The following is a 17864-nucleotide window of genomic DNA, read 5'->3' as shown; positions in this document are numbered from 1 at the left end:
GCATGCAACGTGGTAAAGAGAAGATAAGAGTTAAACTTAACAGAAAAAGCAGCAAAACTGACATTTTATGCCATTATTTACTTGCAATCAAACTTCTAAAGATATCTATCACTACTTAGAAAAAGAAACATGAAACAAATCAGATTTTACTCCTTTATGCATACAATCAAATTTCAGTTTTCTACCCTTATCTTTGTAGCTTATTGCCATGGTTACAACTTAAATGTCATAACTGTGGCTGAAATGTAGGCAAATTTAAGAAAGCACACAAGTAACGTTATTATAGTTAAAATAATAGAAAGTGGAGTAAATAGCAGTTGTGATTGTAGTGTGTGAAGATTAATACACTCCTTCTCCCCCCAAAAGAAAAAAACAAGGTCAGTAAATGTAACTAACACCTGCCAGATCTGAATAGGAGTTTGGTATGAGTATACTCTGACAAAAGTAAGGGATGAAGCATAGTTATTAGGTGTGAATTACAAATGTAGCTGTGGTGAAGACAGATGAATTATTGGAGTTGTATTTCCCTAATATTAAAGTATTTGGGGAGGAACTCAGACAATACACACACACACACACACACACACACACACACACACAACTTATCTATATTTAACTCATTAGTAAATCGTGAAGATGGTGGTCGAACGACGCTGAGTAAATGTACTAGAGGGGAGGGAGGTAGAAAGGACAGCAAGGCCCCAAATATTTCATTCTGTTATGTGTCTTCCTAATCAAAGCTCATTCTCTCTATATGTAAATCAACACAGTTGTACACTGCCTGGCTGGCTTTTGGTAGTTAGAAACCACCGAACTGCCTTTTCCGGCTCAGCTCAGCCGGGGCAGAATGGTGTGTGTCAGGAGCGGAACTGTACTAAGAAGATCCAGGATGTTCTCCGGCTCTGCTCTAGGCAGCATTTCTGGCTTGGCTTTATCTCCTTCCTGGTTCCAGCTAATGCTGGAAATCTCCCCCTGCCCTACTTCTCACCACTGCTCCAGTTTGGAAACAAAACCACCTAATCCATTGCCCCCTCAGTCCTAGAAACAGTGGCAGCTTTGGTTATGATCAGTCTCATGGGCGTTTGAGTATGCTGTTTAATTTTCCCAAACTTTCCAATGCGCCCTTGAACTATAAACCTCCCTGAATCAAATCCCTCATATGGAACTAGCTGCCATGGGCTCGGTTTTCCTGACTTGACTCTGACTAATATAGTTATCATCCTTGGTCTACAAAAAGCTCGTGCCTATCAAACACTCGCACTGCAACAAAAAAGGGCAATATATAAGAGATTTTAATAAAACGATGATGCCAATGAGGAAGTATAAGAGGTTCAACCTCACATTCCTAAAGGGAGGGAAAAATAATATAATCTTTTCAGGCAAACAACTTGGTTACACATACCAAGAGGCTTAAAAATGTTCATATACTCTAATATTTTTTCTTTAAAAGTCTAGCCTACGATAAATCAAAAGTACAGATATAATTTTATGTTTACCACAATGTTATTTATAATTGTAAAAAAATTAGAAACAACCTTAATGTCCAGAAATAGAGATATCAGTAAATATGGCATATATCTGTCGTTCCCCTTTATAGCCCCCCCCCCCCTCCAATTTCAAGTGGATAGCATTATATACCTCCACTAGACCTGAAGCACTTAAGAGGACAAGGATATTTGTTTTAAAGATTGACAGCTATGTGCTAGACAACTGTTTTAAGGCTCTCAAGAAATATTTCTGGAATAAATTAATGATGTACTGTTAAAGATAAACTTACAGAAGAATTTTATATGAAATGGCAAATTTTTGCCACAAACAAGTATGAAACGCACTGTGTGCTTAGTATTTTTCTTTACTTTTTTCAAATCACTTTTTAATAGTTTATAGAGCTGCTATTTCTCCTGAAGAATATTTAAATCAGGCAACTTTTTTGCTCAAAGGATTTTCAGTGACTCTCCATGACCTGTGGGAGAGTTAAAAGTCACCAGTATTTACAAATCTCTATATTTTGACCCAATGTGGCTATCTAGACTTTGCACACTTTACCATCTCTCAAACCAGTTTTAAATGTTCATATGCGACGTTTCTGTTGTCTCTTTTGCTGCCTAGTGACAAAGCGCTCTCTGCAGTAGGCTGTCCATTTACAACAATGTCTCCCACACAATATACATTTGGCATCTAACCACATACTATTTCATGGTATGATTTTCCTTATATTAAGCTACTGTTTGTGAGTCTTATTGTTAAGTAGCTTTTCATATGTCTTTGCCTTATCTATGGCTTGAGTAAACAATTCATGGGAATTGGGAATAGCTTCCTTATAAAACAGTGGAGTGCCTTGTATGCACTATAAATAACCCTGGAATCCTAATACCAGGTTTTGGTAAACTCAGATCAGACATTTAGTGATCTGAGTTTTATTCAAGATCAAAATCTGTCTAAAAATTGTCAAAGTATTTAGATAACAAGGCTTATTCTAGTATTTATATATTGATAACATTGTCCTTTATAAGTTCCAAGGAAGATGCAGAAACATGTATGTGTTGCACCAATCACTGTGTGACCAGCAATGTGTATAGGACTGGGTCCGTGATGTAGGTGCTCAACATTTAATGAATGAACACTGAATATGAAGTCATCAAATATTTATGAAGATGGCAGATACTCTCCTTAATGTAATTCATCCTTTCTATGAAGTGAATTTGGAGTGAAAAGAAAGATAAGGAAATTATATTAGAAGCTTCTGAATTCTATTAGAAGCTACCATATAGTCTGCATCTAGATACATAAAGGATATGAATGTTTCAGGCAACTCTTGAGTGCGGGAAACACTACGAAAGGAAAAATCTTGATTTATATAAATGATCAGTCAACTTTCCCAGATTATGCAGGAACTTTTGTGAGGGCATCCCTGTACTTTCTTATGATAGAAAAGAAAATATTCAGATGATATGTGACGATATTAAAAATGTCCAGTGGTGATAACATTGATATGCTGATGTCCAGTGCTTTAACTTTCTTTATAGCTGATATCTTTAAGTCTACTCAACAATGTTCAAACGAATCAAGCAAAGTAAGAACTATTTGAAAGTGAAGGAGCTCAGGAGTGTCACTACAAGAGGCAGTAAACTGAGGAAGAAAGCTATATGAATGCTCTTTTTGTGTGTGCAAAACATAAGAAATATTTTTTGTATGATAAAAACTCATACCTGTTGATCTCCAAGGAAATGACTTCTCAGTTGAGCTAGAGAAAAAAGGGAAAAAATGAAATATTTACTTCCTTTGTCATAATATTTAACTGTGGACCTATTTTGCACATAAACATCTAATTTTCACATTTCATTACATAAAAGTATAAAAATCTCAAACAAAATTTAAAGCCACTCTTTTAACTAAGTTAATTTTAGACATATTTAAGCTTCCATATCAATTTTGGATGAAACTAGTCCTACTTGGAAATTAAGGCAAATTATAAAGTGACATAAGATTCTTCTTGGATAAGACAAATAAAATAGCACAACTATGCATAATATTCATGGTACTTATGTATTATGTTGCTTTTTGTGATATGAAAACTACATATACGTTAAAAAGAACATATACGTTATATACAAAGAACTTATTATACATGTATACATTGACTACAACACATTAAAAAGGACCCAAAAGGCTGTTAAAAACTTCATTTTAATTCCTGTTAAAAGCCCCAGAAACTAAAAATAAATACATACACACATGCATACATACAAACATAAATGTCTAGAAACTATAATCAACACAAAATTTATTGGTTAGTTTGAGCTGGATGTTAACCTTATATAAGGTTTTAGGGGCACCTGAGTGGCTCAGTGAGTTATGCCTCTGACTTCGGCTCAGGTCATGATCTCATGGTTCCTGGGTTCAAGCCCCAGGTTGGGCTCTGTGCTGACAGCTCGGAGCCTAGAGCCTGTTTTGGATGCTTGTCTCTCTGCCCCTGCCCCTCCCCTGCTTGTGCCCTCTGTCTCTCTCTCTCTCTCTCTCTCTCTCAAAACTAAACATTAAAAAAATTTCAAAAAATATATAGGGTTTTAAAAATCAGAATATTTTAGCTATACATGTCTCTTAGTTTATAGAGTACCAATTTAATACATTTCTTCATAAAAACATATCTGTGCCTCCCCACCCCCCACCCCCACTTGCCAAATACAGCAAAGCATGGTGCTAAGGGGACAGTGAAGTAGAACACAGGAACAAGAGGCTGGATTATGAAGCATTTATTAAACTCTTGATGAAGCACTTTACATATATTACCTCCTTTTTATTGTCCACAACAACCTTCTGAAAAGATACATCATTATCCTTATTTTACAGGTAAAGAAACTGGTCAAAATCTTATGCTAGTAACCAGAATTGGCTGGGATTCAAACTTAGGATGGTCTGATTCCAAAGTCAGGGCTTTTCACTAGTGTATACGGCAGAACGGCTTGCGATCTCATTTTTCCATTAAACACGTAAACACACACACACACACACACACACACACACACACACACACACACACACACAATATGCCTAGAAAGAAAGAAGTCTGGAAAAATAAAAACCCAAGTGTTAGCAGTTATTTCTGTGGGGTACAATTAAAATGTCTTTTTTTTTCCTTCTTAAACATTTGTACTTTTTTGAAATCAGGAAAAATGCACATATTGACTTATTTTTAGGGTGTTTATTAAATTTAAGGAAAAGGTGTGTGACTTTGGACTTAAGGAAACACTATAAAATACAGGACATGGAACAGAAGGGAGCAGTGTTTTTAGTACTATCGCTCTCAGATTTAAAGTTCTTGTTAACCCCCTGTTATTTCTCCAATTCATAAAGTGGTTAATATAACTCTAGATTTAATAAGAACTCCCTGAACTTCAACTTTGTGTGTGATTTGCCTTTACTTTGGTCAGAGCCCTAGCAGTTTACATTCTGGGACCTTGAACTAGCAGCAAGCAGGGGAGGGGCATGCCCCCAGTGAATGCATATCTCTATTACTCTGTTGATGTTCCTTTATCTGCTGCACTCCTACCTGATTTCAGAAGGGACTGATGGGACAGGAAAAGATGAACATTTGGTCAGATACGAGTTAGGGCACATTTGTCTTCTTGCTCCTGAGGGAAGGTTATTACATTCTGTGACTCCAAAAGTGGTTCCCTACACTGAATTTCAACTTCTTTTAAATCTGTTTTTATTTCACTCTATCATCTAAATTAGTTTTCTAAATACTGAGGTTGATATTACCCAACTGTGTTCCTTTCAAAATGTTCATACTTTTGCCAATATTAAAATATGTGATAAATTAAAAACTGCCATCTAGAATTGTTTAACGTATCTCAAGTTTCTTGGGAATAATATCATGAAAATTATTATCTTCTGAGTATGAAACTTACATAAACTTTAATGAAATACTTTCACAAGATTTTTTATTCTTATAATTATAGATAACAGAATATAATTCAGGTTGATTTCTCAAATTGGGCAAGGGTTGTGGCTATTTTGGTCATCTTTTTAATGTCAAGTGCCTGTCATACTATCTCACACATAGCAGATGCTTAATATATGTTGTTACAACAGATTGGGTAGAATATCAAGTTCTTAACTGTCCTGACTGATCAGGTATATATAAGTGATCAAGCAGGCAACTTATTCTCGTCCATTCTAGGTAGAAAATTGCAGTAGCCTCGGTTAGGCAAACAGCTTTTTTACTGCTGAAAAGGCCTTTGATCATCAAAATACAATAAGCCATTCCTAGGTGAAGTGAAGGCAACAGGAAGTCTCAGTTAATATTTTTCTCTATTTTAGGTAAAAGATAAAAATCATTAGGAAAATAAACTAATATTAGGATCAAAAACAAGCAAAAATTTCCATGGTATTTTTTTTTGAAGACCTGTGTGTTCAGCCAAATTACTTCACACTAATCTTACAATTCTGTTATAACTGGTCACTGCATGTTATTCAGAATGGTCAATTTTCTCTTGAATCATTCACTTTAAATGATTCTCAAATCGTTCAATACTCTGGGATTCGGGGGTCAGACAATAAATATGTGCAATTTTGAAATGCTATTTTAAGTCACTGAACATAACCTGCTTTTCTCAGAACAATTAGAGGTGGCCCCCATGTTAGACATGTAGGCTTCTTCTCCCTTCTTCCCTTCCTCTCTCCAACCATCTAATCCTAGAAACACTTGCCCAACTTGTACTGTCTACAATGTGTCTATAGGCACTGTGCCCACAAATGATTCCATCCTATTCCCTTTCTTATCTTAAGATTCCAAGTGACTCGTGTCCTAGGAGCTTCCGCTGGAATGTAAAACACATTTTAAAATACAAGAACTGAATCATCCAGGTTAACTTTGTTTCAGTGGAAAGATGCATTCACAATTTCTAATAGCTTAATTATCAACAACCTTCTAGAATGAAATTCTTAAGTCTGAGACTGTGGAGTCACACAGTGAACAATTAGAAGTTCATTAGCAAATTAGTAAATCAAGGCTGTTCGTTTTAATGTGGACAATATTAGTTTTGTTTTAGAGCAGACACCATGCCTTCCTCGTAATGTTATAAAAATATATGTAGTAAATCATTGTAAAATTAAATGTTTTATTTTTCATTTCGCAGACATAAATGGATGCAAAAATATCTTTGCTAGATGTGTATGGTTGCACAATGTCTTCAAAACCCCTAATCATTACCACCTAGTCACTCAAAGTGAAGAGCATGGAATCATTTTATTGTTTTCCACCCACTAGTGTGCAATCTCCATGAGGGCAGTAAAAGTCTGCCTTATTCACAGATGTACTTCCAGAAACTAAGATAGTCCCGGGCACACAGCAGCCACTTAAAACATACACATTTTGAATTCATCCCTACTACCACAGACACAGTTCGGGCCTTCATCCTCTCAGTGTGTTGTGGCTGGATCATCCTTCCAGGCTCTCTTCCACACTGCCACTGCAGTGATTTTTCTTTTCTTTTTTTTTTTTTTAATTTTTTTTTTCAACGTTTATTTATTTTTGGGACAGAGAGAGACAGAGCATGAACGGGGGAGGGGCAGAGAGAGAGCGAGACACAGAATCGGAAACAGGCTCCAGGCTCTGAGGCATCAGCCCAGAGCCCGACGCGGGGCTCGAACTCCCGGACTGCGAGATCGTGACCTGGCTGAAGTCGGACGCTTAACCGACTGCGCCACCCAGGCGCCCCTGCAGTGATTTTTCAAACCCTCGGATATCTGACATCACTCTCGTGATGCTAATGCATAACAGACCCACAGAGGAAACAGCTCAAACATCTCGGTATGCCCCAGACAGCCCTCCACCACCCAGGTCCTTCTAGTCTGCCCTTTTCCACACAAACCTACATTCCAGGCACTTCTAATTACTTGCAGTTCCCCCACATACCGCGCTGCTTCATGCTTCCAGTGCAATTTTGGGGATAGAATGTGCGGAAACACAGTCTGGAAGCTCTTTCAGAATTACACAAATTCTAGAGTGGCCAATGCAGGTAACCTGTTACAACATATATGTTATACACCCATGAAATTGAATACACTAATAAACTTTACTCCATATCACTTAATAACAGAAATTTTTTTGAAAAATAGTATACTTAAGTCTGCACCCAATTTCCTTCCAATTCTCCTATTTCTGATGTGGGCTAGCCTGCGTTAATGGACACTAGGAGGTAAACAGTAGTGGAGGGGGCAGTAAAGAATTTGATGGAGCCACATAGAGTAATGTTAGCATGTCATTTCTCTCTCTCTCTACTAGGTCTAGATGGGGTTCTTTCCATTAGTAGGAGTGCAGGCTACTATCATTACTCACTGAATTGAATAGAACCCCAGAGTCATTTTTCTGTTGAAAAGAAAGTCAGGCCTCAGCCTGAGACTAGAACGTGGTCAAACTGCAAAACTTACTGCTTTGTTTTATGGAAAACAAATTCTCTGTATTAACAGTGAAGGCAACCAACAATAAGACAAAAAGGTAACTTCCTGAATGGAAGGAGAGGTCTGCAAATGATGTATCTGATAAGGGATTAATATGCAAAATAAAGAGAAAACTTACACAACTCAACACCAAAAAAACAACAACAACAACAAACCCCATATAAGCTGATTAAAATGGGCACAGAACTCAAATAGACATTTTTCCAAAGACATCCAGATGGCCAACAGATATGTGAAAAGATGTTCAACATCACCATCAAAATAAAACCTTATATCTGCCAGAATGGCTAGAATGAAAAGAAAAAAAAAAAAGACAAATAACAAGTGTTAGGGAAGATGTGGAGAAGAAGTAACCCTCATGCACTACTAGTAGGAACGTAAATTGGTACAGCCATTATGAAAAACAGGATGGAGGTTCCTCAAAAAATTAACAGAACCACTATATGACTCGGTAATTCCTCTCCTGGGTACTTAACCCAAAGAAAGTAAAAACACTAATTTGAAAACATATATATTCCCCTATGTTTATTGCAGCATTATTTACAGTAGTTAGTTATGGAAGCAGCCCAAATGACCATCGAGAGATAAAGAAAATATGGAGTATAAATACACAAAGGAATATTATTCAGCTATAAAAAAAAAAAAAAGAGAGCTTGCCATGTGTGACAACATGGATGAACCTAGAAGTATTATGCTAAGTGAAGAGAGTCTGAGAAAGACAAATACCATATGATTTCACTTATATATGGAATCTAAAAAAACAAAACAAAGAAACAAAAAGCAGAAACAGACTATAAATATGGAAAACAAACTGATGGTCGCCAGAGGGGAGGAGGGTGGAGGATGGGCAAAGTGGGAGAAGGGGAATAGAAAAAAAATCACCTTAAGAAATTTTACACACACACACATACATATGTGTATATATAGAGCCCTCATTAATAGTTTAAAATTTGAGTATAGTCAATACGAAGGTAAATTTCACTTGTATTAATGGAGAGGAATCACTGTAATGAATTATTTGAGACTTTTGCTTGTAAGAGTATGGGTGTGTGCCACTGCCTAGACTATGTACTCTTTACAGCATTCTCCCTGATGATCACCAATTATCCTTCAAGAATTAATAATAACAAAAAGACTTCAATGAAATTTGATCACATCCTCCTTTAAGTGAACAATGTGCCCAGTAACCTATCTCAATTTTAGGTCTTTTTGTATGATTTTAATTGTAGTAGTTGTTTACCTGCTTCAACTACCAAACTATGACCATCTTCTTGAGGGTAAAGTTTGTGTTTTAATTCTGTCTGTATCAACTAGCTAGCATTGAGTAGATAGCTGATCTTAATCTTAGCTTTTTGGATTCTTTTTTTCAAGGCTAAGTCTATGTGATTTCAGAAATTCTTTTATTAATTTTTTAAATGTTTATTTTTGAGAGAGAGAGAGAGAGACAGAGACAGAGAAGCACAGAATCCGAAGCAGGCTCCAGGCTCTGAGCTGTCAGCCTGATGTGGGGTTTGAACTCATGAACCATGAGATCATGACCTGAGCCAAAGTCGGATCCTTAATCGACTGAGTCACCCAGGTGCCCCAGAAATTATTTCAATTATTCTATGAAGGGATCAGAATTCCCCCACCTTGATTTGGCTCTATTATAGTAAAGATGTTTATTGTATACATAACATGAATCCAATTAATAAATATCTGATTATCTACTTGAGTTCCAGACATCATTAGAAGCTTCATTTGCAAAGTCCTTGTCTTCCAATGCTGGACTGTCTTATAATTACTCATTATGGTACTTTTGTGACACCTCCAGTGGATCACATGCCTAAAGGCAAGAAGGTGTCAAGAGACTTTGGAAAGGCTGTTCTTAAAGACAGAAACCTTTAAGAGAGGACTCTGATGGGCCCAGTAGTGTTTGAAGGAAGAAGCATTCACCTATCTATAACAACCCAAAGTGTGAAACATTTGTCTTTTACAACAAAAAAAACCAAGATCTAGCTCTCCTTCTACTCACCTAGCAAGAGAAGGTAAATTAGTATTGGGACCACTCAGGTGGAAACCGGAACATGAAGGCTCCAGTGGGAGAGAGATATAGCAATATGAAATGTATTGCCAAATTCTAGAGTTCACTTCAATTCCCATGGATCAAAAATTGTAAAGGGCTAGTAATCAGCCAGTTTGGGAGACCACCAACATAATATTCTACATGTCCAAATAAAACATTTCTCCCTTTTGTATTATGACACTGTCTTCAAATGGTTATTTAAATCATCCCAATTTGGTAGCATTATATCATCTATTTATTTCACTGTTACAACATATTCTTCCACAATGTTTTTAAATTTTTTAAATTTTTTTTTTTTCAACGTTTATTTTTGGGACAGAGAGAGACAGAGCATGAACAGGGGAGGGGCAGAGAGAGAGGGAGACACAGAATCGGAAACAGGCTCCAGGCTCTGAGCCATCAGCCCAGAGCCTGATGCGGGGCTCGAACTCACGGACCGCGAGATTGTGACCTGGCTGAAGTCGGACGCCCAACCGACTGCGCCACCCAGGCGCCCCCACAATGTTTTTAAAATGATTCTTAGGTGATCTTCCTTTACTGAACAGAGGTAATTAACAGACGAACACACATTAATCATATGTTCATTGACTTTTTACTATTAGTTTTACTACTTTGAGTTCTGAGTATAAGTTCTGAGTCTCATACAAAAGTTCTGTATTTCTTCTGTATATGTAAACTCCTGAATTCAAAAATTATCACGTTTACAGATGACATCTCAGTTGCTTAAATAAATTCCAAACTGAGTATCTTTCTCTAACAATTCATTATTGTCTTATTTTCAATTTATGATGCGCTTATTTTAAAAATCAACTTTCAACTTTTCACTTGTTATTGGTGAATATCCCAGTATTATATTGGGTTATATATCCCAAACTGGCTTTATTATTCTACTAATTGGTGTTATTCTGTTAGCAAGTATGTAGGTCTCCTGGATTCTAAATCCATTGTGAAAACTTCTGGTGACTCTCTATTAGTTTGTTATAGTTTCCTTTATAATCCGTTGCTCTAATATTTATGTCTAATGTTAATTGATTTCGAGGTCCATTTCTGGATTAAAAAGAAAACAGCGGAGGGGTGGAGGGCACCTAGGTGGCCCAGCCGGTTGGGTGACCAACTCTTGATTTTGGCTCAGGTCATGATCTCAGGGCTTGTGAATTCAAACCCTGCATTAAGCTTGCTGCTGTCAGCATAGAACCCACTCAGATCTTCTGTCCCCTCCTCTGTGTCCCTTAATGCTTGTGCTAACTTTCAAAAATAAGTAAATCTCTAAAAAAAAAAAAAAAAAAAAGAAAAGAAAAAAGAGGGGTGCCTGCATGGCTCAGTTGATTGAGTGTCCGACTCTTGTTTCAGCTCAGATCACAATCCCAGGGTCCTGGGATCAGGCCCCATGTCAGGCCTGTGGAGCCTGCTTAAGATTCTCTCTCTTTCTCCCTCTCTCCCTTGGTCCCTGTCCTCCACTTGCTCTCCTCTAAAAATAAAAATAAGATAAAATAAAATAAAATAAAATAAAATAAAAAGGAAAGTGGTTTATTTGGGTTTTTATTTTCTGGCAATGAATTCATATTGCAATTACTTAGCACCTTGTTATCCTTTAGGCATTACAAATTGCTTTTTAATGAAATGCATCATAATCTTCTTAGATATGGACTCTGGGCTCCACAGTTCCCAGGTCACTTCGTATTTCCTAATACGTACCTAGGATTTTCTACCCCAGAAATCTGGCAAAATAACTACTAATGATTCTTAAGTTTTAGTCTCTACTTGGGAGTTTTACAAGATAAATTTAAAACAAACTTCCTTAACTGAGTAACCGTTCTGGTAAACGTAACTTTCTGTATCTTGATTAATTAAAATAGTCAATTATGATATGGAGATAATACCATAACATACTTTAAGGTTTTTTTTTTATTTCTATTTAGTATTACTTTGACTTCCCTTTTAATTTAGTACATTTAAAATTTAGCCGTGTTTCTCTTAACACATTTATAAAGTCTACTAGTTCCTTGTGAGTTCTTAGCTAGGTAGATAGCTTATTCTGTCCTTTAGCTTAATCTTGAGTGCTCTTGAATGCTTGAGAATGCTACTTCTTAAATATAATGTCTGTGGAAGTCCCAAGTCTTAAAAACATTTACCATGTAAGCAGGTCAAATTTCTCTTCACCCTCAGCAAGAATACCCTTGAGCTTATTTTATGCTCATAATTAGCAGGGGGGGAAGTGGGGTCTAGAAAACTGAGATGGAATCAAGACCTCTCTAATGCTATAAGCCAGCTTCTGGTGTTCCAAGAACTCATACCACCTACCAACAGGGAACTGTGAGGCTGGAACTAGTTTCTTTTTTCCTATGTTTGGGAAACAAGGACATCACTTGTCACTTTTAGATAGATAATAATTAACTAGGAGATAGATCCTTTACGTTAAAAAAAGACTTAATCTCTGCCCTACCACCAGAACAACTAGAGCAGTTAGATAAAATTAAACAATATATTATGATTATTCTGCCTAAGATAGGTGTGGATAGCTCTTCCTTCTTCCACCAGGCTATATCAAGAAGTCAAAGATAGGAAGGCCAATATGTAGAACAGACAATGAAGGTGAATGCTTTACCTGGCTGAAGCAGAGGTGGGGAGCTGGAAGGCAAATAGCTAGCCCTATCAACGACACTTTTTAAGGAGCTCTGAGGACCCTAGTTTGAAAAGTCACTAGCCCATACACAATAAGGTTATCTTATAACACCCAGAAAGCAATCCTTCTTAGCATCTAACTACATTTTTAAGAGCCTCGTCCAAATTTTTTGTCTATTCATAATCAATCTCAACAAAAACAAAAACTCTTCCTCTAAATTTATGATTTTTCCAGGACTCAGGTTCCTTTCTGTGTTTTTATCATGGTATCAGACCCTGCACAATTCTCTATTGGATGGAGACCGATTTCCTTCTTCCTAAGAAAGGACCACATGATCAGCAGCCAGGAAAAAGGAAACCATGATAACATGCTCATTATGGTAGTTTATTAATGTTTTTGTGTCTTATGGCTCTGAGTTGACCCTGAAATGGTATATGCTTATAATCTGGGCTAAGCAAGGCATAACATACGAGAAAGAGCAAAGGATCTCTTTTCATAATTGTTTATATGATCTGAGGCTGATATTGAGGTTAGAGAAAGCAAAGAGCACTTGCATGAAAAATGATGTCCTTCTCGTAGGATGCAGTTGTTCCCGACCCATCAGTACCAGGACACAAGCCCTGAGTCACCTTTCACTAGTGTGGATGGATTTGGGCTGATCCATCTGCAATCTACACCAAGTCACCTGGAGAGCCAACAGAAGGTGCAAACAGGAAGGCTGTAGAAGAGAAGGACTGATACTTCAAGGAATCTGGGAAAGATCTAAGACTTACAGTCTGAACCATATATTTCCTCTCAGTGACACTTTACCTGAAAAAACTGGTCATGCTCTCAAAATGTGCTTTACAATTTTAGTCTTTAAAAAATCATGAGTAATAGGGACAACAAAGTCTTGGTTTTCATCGGCTGTTAGCAAGTTTAAAGTAAAATGTATAACCAGCCACTGTGGCGAACATTTGTGGTCTCATTACTGGCTCTATTAGTGTTCACCCTTGTTTTAATTCTTCATTCCACTTCTCCCCATGCTACTCTACAATAGCAATAGTTTTAGACTCCTATAACGGCTATATAAAATGAATTCTAGGAAGACGTAAGATATAAATAAGTAACACTCTGACCAGTCTCCTAAGGAGAAAATTATGTATTTAATGCAGAGCAAAAACAGTAAAGGAACAGATAATACTAGCCCTTTTAACAATTCAAGTAACTTTCATAGGGATTGGAGGTAAACACATTTTAGAAAATGTTAAATATTCTTTGACAAAAGCATTTTGTGTTAGTGCTTTGAATCTATGAAGAAAAGATCCAAAAGACCATATGGGACGGGGAAGATCAAAAAGGATGTAGTACTAGACAAAAATGAGACAAACAGTTCCCTCTGGTATCCCCATAAATTATATAGGAAACATGATTTCTGGTTAAGTCCATCCCACAACAGGTGTTCCAACCAGTAAAAGTAGAAATCAGAATAGAAGCGTTTTCTAACATTTCAGTTGACCTTTGAAAGAATGAAAGCAACTGAAAATAGTAAAATGGCTAAACACAATACCAGACTCTCTTTCCTAAGTATTGTGCCATGACTTAGGGTACTATTTAGGCAAAGGTTTAGCCTTAGAATAGATGGGCTACTGCAAATTTTTTGTGTCCATGGTCTAAAAACTGCTATTGTCTCCCTCACTTCTGTTCTTTCCAAAACCTTCCAAAGGTGAAAAAAACAGAAATGAGAAACAGTTTTAAAGATGGAAAATTAAAAAAAAAAAAAAAAAAAAGAGAAAGAACACACAAAAACACACTCTTTTTAGAAATGTATAAAACAATTTAAATCTTATATTTGAAAAAAAAAAGCTACACTGGTAGGGAGCAGGAGAAGGGTCCTGTTTTTCTACTTGCTCTGCATGAGATTGAGCAGCGTTAACACAGAAAGAACTAAGCTGTGGAGATGAGTAGTAAGATATACTGGCTGGCATCCAAATTCCGTAAAACTCATCATTATAAATAGCTTTGTTTATGATGCATACAATTTCATTTTTTACTTTAGGCTTTAAAATGTTTTGAAAAGCCAATATAAAAGTTTACTTAAAAGGAATTTTAAATTATAAAAACCTAAATTTTTTATTAAGCATGTACTCCCCTGATTGTTTATCCCATTTAGACATTCAAAAGCAAATGATTTATTCACATACAATTCTTTATACTCATATAAAGACACTATCAAATTTGGCATATGTCTAAAGAACGATATTCACTTTCTTTCCATTGATCAGCCAAAGGATTGATTTTTTTAAATTTTTATAAACAGTAAAGTTTCTTTAACTTCTGAAAAAAACTTCTATTTTCACTATTAAGTGTTAAAAGAAAGAACATGATATATTAAATTTCTCCTTTGCTTTTTGAAAAAAATTATGTTTCTCACTGTAACAGCATTTTCAGTTCTTAATTCACGGACAAGCACCATAAATAGCTGTTTTAGTGCTGAAGGAGGAATGAATTCACACGTGGGATAGACCCAGGATCATCAATAACTGTTCTGAAAAAAGAATGGACAGAAGGATACAGTCAACATTTGGCATAGTATATGCTATGTTTCTATGTAGTTAGACCTATGGAACTTAGGAAAGTGGTTCCAGAATGCTTAAAAGTCTTCTGAAAGCCCTCATAGATCCCTAATTTGTCACACATCCCCTCTGTTTATCTCTTCTCTGTTTATCCCCCACATGTAAGTGTTTCCAAACTACCAAACAGGAATGAAAAAGAAAAAAGCGTATTAGAACAAATGAGAAAGAGGGGTGCCTGGGTGGCTTAGTCAGTTGAGTATCCAGACTTCGGCTCAGGTCATGATCTCACAGTTCGTGGGTTCAAGCCCTGCATTGGGCTCTGTGTGGACATGTCAGAGCCTGGAGCCTGCTTCAGATTCTGTGTCTTCCTCTCTCTCTGCTCTTCCCCCACTCGCACTCTGTCCTCAAAAAATAAACTTTAAAAAATTAAAAAAAAAAAAAAGAACAAATGAGAAGGAATGACAACAATGATAATGGAGGGTCAGGATAAAGTCTCTTAAAACAGCATTTTGGATACAGAAAGGGTGATCCATAAACACTGTTCAGTGGTTGAACAGGCAATCTATGGCAAATAAGGCAAGTATTTGGGCAAGACTGTGTTAAATTCTTAGCTTTCATGTCCAGCATTATTCTTTTGAGAGATATGAATGAAAAGGACGACAATGGTTTGCAATATGACAGAAGAAGTTATTGATCAGCTTTATCTTTCCTTCTCCCTTTCAGTGCCCTCCCATTCATTGCCATAATAAGCCAACATTATTGATGGAAAAGGCAGCAAGAAATGTGTGGTGCACTCTGTGAAGATTCATAATCTATTCAATTTAAATAGTCTTTATTTGAACTATTAAAGAGAACATCTACCACTCAAATGTTAAGAAATAGAACCATCTCAATTTTGTAAAAATGAAACAGACAAATTTTAACCATAATTTCAGTCAGAAAATAAAGAGCTCAATCACTTAACATCAAAAAAACCTTTTGTTATGCAATATTTAAAACACACACACACACACACGTGTATAAAGAAGAAAACAGATTATAATAAATCCCTTATATATTCATTACCCAGCTTCACCTACTATTTTCTTTACATTACTAGATTATTCTGAAGTCTCTCAGACATCTTATCACTTCTGTAATAAATACTTTAGATGTACCTCTAGATACTTTAAAGAGATCATAACCACAATAACATTATCACACCTAAAATGTTAATAGTAAAATTCTTAATATCAACAAATATCTAGTCATATTCAAATTCCGTGTTTCAATTTTTTTTTTTTTTAATTTTTATTTTAGAGACAGAGCAGGCAAGCGGGGGAGACGAGCAGGGGGTGGGAAGGGAAAGAGAGAGAGGGAGAATCTTAAACAGGCTCCATGCTGAGTATGGACATGGGGCTCGATCACACGACCCTGGAATTATGACCTGAGCCGAAATCAGGAGTCAGATGCTTAACTGACTGAGCCACCCAGGAGTCCCTCAATTTTTTAACACAGTTGGTTTGTTTGAATCTAATCAAAACAAGGTCAACACATAATATTTGGATGCTGGTCTCTAAAATCCATCTCTCTTAAGGTCTGGTTTCATCTTCCCTCTCTCTTAATTCTTTCTTTCCTGTTTGAAATTAATTTCATTTGTCCAACAGAAAGATCTGGCTGATGCATCAGCACATTGTCGTTTAACAGCTCCATATTTCCTATTGACTTGGTATTTATATTTAGACGACTGAGAAATTCTTGGGCAAGAATATATCACAAATGACGTTATGTTCTTCCAATTGCATCACATCAGGAGGTCATAATTTCTGACTATCTCCTGTTTTGCAATATTAACATAAGAATAGATTGATGGGTTCAGATGCTGTCAGCCTGATCCATTCAGTGTAAAGTTTCCCATCATCTTTTTAGCTAATGATTTTAACTGCTGTTCATGATCACTGATCTAGATAAATTATTTTGTCAGTGGTTGCGAAGTTCACCCAAGTTTTTAACTTCTGGACATATTCTTAATGTACTACTTCTCTCAATAATTACTTTCTACCTTTATATTTACATTCATAGAGATACAATACTGTTTCACTATTTACCAGTAAGTCTTTACTAAAAAGTATTTTGCTAATACCACTGAGAAAACAGATATAGATCACGTGTTGTCCTTCCTAAGCAACTAAATTCTTGAATCACGGTTGCTAATTTTACTTGAATTTTCTCTGTGCCTCAAGTATCCCTGTATAGATAATGTAACTGAAGCTGGGGTTAGATCAACCTTTAACTGACATGTTCTGAAGCAGAGATGACACATCGTAGGATCCTCGAGTAACTGGCTATTATTTGTTCTTTTTCAATAAAAACAAAGCTAAAAGAAACAAGCACACACATATACCCTAAAGTCATTCCTCCTTGGATTATGGGAGTCTATTAATGCAAACCAAATGTTGTATCTAAACTATGTGACAGTGGCTAAAATGTGTAATTATTTAATATAAATTTTTTTAGCTGTGAAAATCTGTAGCATACAGGCTTTTATTCCTCTTCAGTTTCAAAAGTGTTTCCCCCCCTATTTAATAGTAGAGTAACACAACTGGAGAATAGAAAAACCCATGCAACAAGCGGATTAGACTGATTTGTTATTAAATAGACTGTGAAGCCTCAGGGA

At 36.3% G+C, this 17864-nt stretch overlaps 1 protein-coding gene across 14 annotated transcripts in view; it reads right to left on the bottom strand.

Moving 5' to 3' along the window:
• Nucleotides 1–17864, bottom strand: part of PKP4 (plakophilin 4) — a 239789-nt gene that overhangs the window by 73268 nt on the left and 148657 nt on the right. For all 14 annotated transcript variants that reach the window (XM_045479912.1, XM_045479902.1, XM_045479908.1 and 11 more), the window contains one exon: nt 3210–3244. In XM_045479912.1, the coding sequence (XP_045335868.1) occupies nt 3210–3244 (35 nt within the window). The remainder of the gene's footprint in view (nt 1–3209; nt 3245–17864) is intronic.

This window comes from Leopardus geoffroyi, chromosome C1, assembly GCF_018350155.1.
Source record: "Leopardus geoffroyi isolate Oge1 chromosome C1, O.geoffroyi_Oge1_pat1.0, whole genome shotgun sequence".
In the NCBI taxonomy this organism is placed as follows: Eukaryota; Metazoa; Chordata; class Mammalia; order Carnivora; family Felidae; genus Leopardus; species Leopardus geoffroyi.
Note: the sequence above shows the minus strand (reverse complement) of the source record. Positions and strands in the feature narration are given on the sequence as shown.